Raw genomic sequence first — 6,066 nt, forward strand, 5'->3', positions numbered from 1 at the left:
GTAAAAAAACATTCCACATATAAACAAACTATCAATCTTATTCAAGATATAACTCATCAATAATTTGATCCAGTATCGGATGGAATTTGGAGCAAATATTAGTATCAACAATTTTGCTGTCAGTTAATCCACAACCTCTGCGGCTCAGCCTATACACTTTCCCTTAATGGAGGATCACTTTTGAGACCACTATCATTTGAGTTGACAACAATTTATAGTTAATATTAAACATAAAAGTTCAGCCCTCATTGATCCAAAAGTGGGGAAGTCCAGCACCAGCAGCCTTACATCAATGATGACCCGATGAGGGATCATAAAACGACATATTTATATGTACTTTTTGCTAATCAATGACATTAGAGAACATTTCACGATAGGTTTCATTAATCAGATGAAAAAGACAAATGATTCACTGTTCTCTTCTAGTGAAACATGTGCCAAAAATTCAAAAGCTTCAAAATGGTACAATACATTTATTCGTGAAAATGGGAGACAAATATCCAGAAGATTTTCAAGTTTTACTGGGAAATTTTGTCGAAGGAATAGCTTTTTAGGGCTTGGTGGGTTCCCATGGTTGGTACCTGGTCCAGTCTCTCTGCCCTTTATTAAGGGCATGTCCCTTGGAATGATAGATTAACTCCTCACCCTCTCCAGAAAAGTTTTCCTTGTGCTCTAACCCATACCTCTTTGGTTTCAGCATCAGAAGCTGAAAAAATGCATTCTTTGTTAACTACATGTTTTCTCAAAATATGGTATCACATAAAGTAAGAAAAAGATCTTGCCTCATCTCCAGTGCGATCAGTTATGACATGGAGCCAACCATGCCATTCTGCTGGCACCTGAGAAGCATTGTAGCGACCCTTCTCTGCATATTCCACCCACCTGTGCCGCCCTACAAACCCCCCAGAAAATCACAAGCTGTAGAAATACATCAAGCAAAAATATAGAAACAATGGTAACCTATAAAAGATGGTATCCTCTAAACTTGAGTAAAAAGATGCAAAATTTCTAGATTTTACAGCATTAAATTAACTCTTGTTGACAGTGATGGATCTTATGGATTAAGGCATGATTTAATTGGATAATGCTGAACTACAGAGCACTGCTCAAGTTTACAGGCAACCAATACTTAACCAAGCAGTTTTTTCTTCTTTTCTTTAAAAGAGGTCAAAAAAGGTTTAGTCTTAAAAGAACACTAGGAAAGCAATGTGTCCATGCTGATGAAAGAGGTGTTGCCATTAGAATGATGATGCAAATACGGCACTATTATAAAGCTACAAACATCTTAAACTGGCCATAGAATTCCCACCGTATTATGTTAGATGAATAGCACATAATAACCAGCATATTCCCACCGAACAGGAAGAAAATCAAATTTCCATCATAATACAGGAATAATGGAAGACAAAAATATTTTGAAAAAAGAAAAAGAAAGCTATCAACTTCGTGTGCTTCTAACACCAAAGCATAGAGATCATGGGCTCTTCTGGGCCCATATTCTAACATCAAAACATGCTTGTACATGGATGGACAATCAATTAGATCATTTTGACACCCAATTAAAACAAAATCCACATTTTTTTCTTCTTTCTTTTTATTTTATCTTCTGAAACAACATTCATGGAATCTACCTGGCCACATGAATCATGGTTATTTTAAAACTCCATGACATTATGAAGACTCAAATATTCATCATCATCATTCAAAATATTAATGGCCTAATTTTTAAATGACTTCCAAACACCCCGAATAACACTATGAAAGAATCCATATCCAAGGCATAGCCAACTACAGTGTAATCATTCTCGTGCAAGAGAAGGGGAAAAAAACTTTTTCTTGTTCTGCTCAAGTTTAAATCAGCAACAAATAAAAAAATTATAAAATGCAAGGATCTTTCTTGCACTTGATCTCCACGTAATGCCATTGCAATAGTAAGCAAGCATGTAGCTGAAACACAGAGAGAAACACTAACCAGACTGAAGGTTACGGTTCTCATAATACTTGTTACCAAATTTATCAATACCCACAAGATTCCCCTTTAAATTTTGGATCTTGGTCTGCCTGAATCAGCCAAACAAAAACACATTAGAACCGCTGAATAAAAAGACAGATTTTGTAATACAATTATATCATTTGACATATGAAGATTGAGGAAGCAGGCAATATAGAGATATCATTTAGTTAGAGACAATAACTGATAAATGCCTGCTCAGAGTTCATATGGAGATATATATAAATAAATAAAAGTGTAAGAAATATAAACATAAAATTATCAAAAGATAAAGCACAAATGTAAAAGTAGGTATATATATATAGCTGCTGACATGAGTACATGTCTGACAATGTGTCAAACACCTATAAAATCCTTTCATAAAATGAACAAGATGCTATTGCCTACCTATTAAACGGGACACAATGTGGATAGAAGAATCTTAAGGAAAAAATAACATGGGATTGGGATTCTTACGTCCTTCGGAAACCTAAAAATATTGGATCATATGTGTAGGGTGGAAGACAATTATCAAAAACAAGGTTTTATCATCAACATATATGTCAAAACTCCAGTTACGAGAACTTTGCCTAAGTTGGAATAAGATGTAAATTTCAGTATGGCATCTGATTTCCAAAAGGTGATAATAGATGCTCTTCAATGAGATGCTTTCTCCCTTCTTTTTCCCCCCTCCATCTTGGTTTAAGCTTAAATTAGTGGTGAAGAAAAATTGCACATCTTTTTTCTCTGATATGTTAAAAACATCAACATCAACAAGTTCAACCAGTATAACTAGTAATTCAGGAACATATTCAGTTCTCTAATTCAACCTTATAAAGTCGCTCCAGAATACTCTCAAGGGAGTCTTTTTCTGATCAATCAAATTTTCATAGAGGAAGGACACAAATTTACCCACAAGGATGGGAGGCCAGTCATGGTGATCCAACCTAGACATGACCATAGTAACCTTTACCCACTGAGGAATCAGTGCTTGAGGGCCTATGGGCACCTTATAAATGTCAATGATAGGGTAAGGAAGGGTGGGCAGTAGTGGTGATCCAACCTACTTCTGGAATATTATCTTCATTCGATCGGTTCAAAATTGGGAATTAGAGTCTGCTGCCTCCTTTATGAACTTACTGTATTATGGTGTGTGGAAAGGAGAAGGTGCAGATGAGATGTGGTGGAAACTGGCTTCTTGGGGAATTTTTTATGTGAGAACTTACTATAAAGTTTTACAATCCCCATCCCAGGTGTCTTTTCCCTGGAAGATTGTGTGGAGCTCCAAAGTGCCTTCAAAGATCAATTTCTTTGTTTGGACAGCAGTGTTGGGGAGAATCTTGACAATTTGAGGAATCGTCGGCTGGTCGTTATTGATTGGTGTTGTATGTGTAAGAAGGCAGGGGAGTCTATAAATCATTTACTCTTATTTGAGGAATCGTCGGCTGGTCGTTATTGATTGGTGTTGTATGTGTAAGAAGGCAGGGGAGTCTATAAATCATTTACTCTTGCATTGCCCGATAACCAGAGAGCTGTGGAATATGGTGTTTACACTTTTCGGGTTATCTTGGGCCATGCCCAATTATGTAGTGGAGCTCCTAGCTAGCTGGCCAGCAAGTTTAGTAAAAATAGAAATGGGGCGATTTGGAATATGATCCCTCATTGTCTGATGTGTGGTAGTTGGAGGGAGAGGAATGTGCTGACATTTGAAGGAAGGGAGAGGAATGTGCTGACATTTGAAGGAACCGAGAGGTCAATTCAAGACTTAAAGATGTCTTTCATCCAAACCTTGTTTGGGTGGACAAATGCTTCGGGGAATTTTCTTTTTTGTTCTTTCTCTGATTTGCTTGATAAATGTAGTCTTCATATTTCTTAGTTCTGTTTTTGTTCTTTTGCCTACCTTAGTACACGTCCTGTGTGCAAGTGTATTACTTATCAAAAATAAATGTCAATGAAAGGGGGGAAATTTGTAAAATGATTATTCAAAGGAAGCAAAATACTACTGGTTTCTTACCTGGCAGCTTGGAATGTTTTCTGCTTTCCTTAAGAGTATTAAACTGACCCATAATACTTCCCCCTCAATGTTCATTACTTTAGATAACACAACATCATTGAAAACTATATGCAAAGAAAATTCAATTGATGGGTCTCCTATTCACCAAACCCATATATCTAGCAATACTAATAATATCAACAAAGTGCACAGAGAGATAAACTCCAAAAAAAATTCAATTATGTCACCATGTTCATTCCTAAATCCTTTAATTAGTCAACAAAATTTGTAAAAGTATTAAGCATTAATTTGACTTACAAAAGGTTCCCATCAGAAAGGCATTTCCTGTAAAATGAAAAAAAGAAGAAAGCAGTCAGTACAGCTCAAAGATTAAAAAAAAAAAAAAAAAAGTTACATGGAAACCCATCAAAGTGAGAGCCAAACTAATTAATTCAACACACATTTCGCCGAAGCAAGTGCCGAACACGATTTGCTAATCAATTTTATTGATCCTTCAAGTGAATTCTTATTTACAAGCAAATAAAGATAACCATAGCCATTCGGATAGTCTCTGTTTGGCTGCTCCTACAATTGACATGAATTCCAGGAACTGAAATGAAATGCTTAGCCCTATAATTCCCAACAAAAATGTTATACAATGTATCAAATATTAGTTTCATTTCCTTTCCTACATTTTCTCAGCAACCAAACATCGTATAAGACAGATATGAAACTCGAAATTTTTTTTTTCTTTTTTTAATTTATTATATTCGATCCGTTCCTCTAGCTCAAAAAATTGAAAGCAGAGAAAGCCGAGGAAGATTGAGTTCTTTCACATATTGGGAAAAATAATAATACAGAAATGAGAGATTGAGGTGAAATAGGAATAGGAAAAGAGAGAGAGAATCGAGTGAGGAATTTACACGTAGCCTTCGTCCTTGAGCTCTCTGTAGAAGCCACGGAGGCCTTTCTCTTTGATCGACTGCAACACGTACTTCACCACCTTCGATGCCATCCCCCTCTCTCTCTCTCTCTCTCTTTCTCTCCAGTCTCCTCCCTCTTACTCTCTACCTATCTCTCTATTTAATGGAGTATTTTGTTTTCCTTATTTTGTGTTTGGATTAACTTAATTATCTTTATTTTATTTTGTTAAGAAAAATAATTATTAAATAATGTAGAAATAGGCTCAAAAAAAATAGGTTAAAATGTAAAACTTATCTTCTATGTTTTATCAAAATTTATTTTAGTTTTCTAACTTTCAAGTTTATTCAATCAAGACATTTTCATCAACTTTTGTTATACAATGAGGTTAATTTTCTAATTTTTTAAATTTTTCTTCAAATTTTTTAAATTAAAAAAATTTAATTAATGATTGAAAAGTATCCAAATTTTCTTTTTTCAATAAATTTTAACAAAACTTTATGAAAATGGTTTAATTGAATAAATTTTAAATTTGGAGGACTGAAATTAACGAAAACACAATTAAATGACTTAAATGAATTTTGAAGAAATTTAGGGTGAATTTTGTATTTTATCCTTTTGAAAATTTTGTACTAATAGAAACAAAATTAATTAATTAAACACAAACAAAATCGATTATATGTTAAAACTTAATAAACCATTTATAATCTCTAACCAATTTTTCAATATATTTTTAGGTAAAAATGTTATTTCCTTTTTTTTATGTAAACCTATTTGTTTACTTTTATCTATTCTCCCCAAAAAAAAAAAAAAAAAAAAAAAAAAACCAATTTAACTAAATGCAGATAAATCGGTTTTTTTTTTTTCTTCCTTTTATTATAGGGTGCATTTAGGTTTCATATACTATCTATAATATAATAAAGGTAGACTTTTCAAAAATATATGTGTTAAATTAGTTTTTTTTTTAATTATTTTAATTTTATTCTCCAACTATAGACTTAAGTTTAATTTCGTCCCCTAAATATCAATTGAATTAATTTAGTCGCTTAACTTTAAAAATTAAATTTGTAGGTATGATAGGCCCAGTAATGTGTATCTTTATATATGTTGGGCCAGTGGTTCAATATGAGGATTTTTAGTAGTCCGATGACGGGTAAACACT

The 6,066-nt window shown here is 33.6% G+C and overlaps 1 protein-coding gene across 1 annotated transcript; it reads right to left on the reverse strand.

Moving 5' to 3' along the window:
• Positions 1–356: 356 nt before the first annotated feature.
• LOC126700041 (probable NADH dehydrogenase [ubiquinone] 1 alpha subcomplex subunit 12) lies at positions 357–5,073 on the reverse strand. Its single transcript, XM_050398019.1, has 5 exons — positions 4,907–5,073; positions 4,302–4,328; positions 1,973–2,061; positions 783–892; positions 357–706 (listed from the first exon to the last, which is right to left on the reverse strand). Exons 1-5 carry the CDS (start codon positions 4,996–4,998, stop codon positions 551–553), a joined length of 474 nt encoding a protein of 157 aa, XP_050253976.1. The 5' UTR covers positions 4,999–5,073; the 3' UTR covers positions 357–550.
• Positions 5,074–6,066: the final 993 nt, after the last annotated feature.

The sequence above is a fragment of the Quercus robur genome, chromosome 9 (genome assembly GCF_932294415.1).
Source record: "Quercus robur chromosome 9, dhQueRobu3.1, whole genome shotgun sequence".
Taxonomy (NCBI): Eukaryota; Viridiplantae; Streptophyta; class Magnoliopsida; order Fagales; family Fagaceae; genus Quercus; species Quercus robur.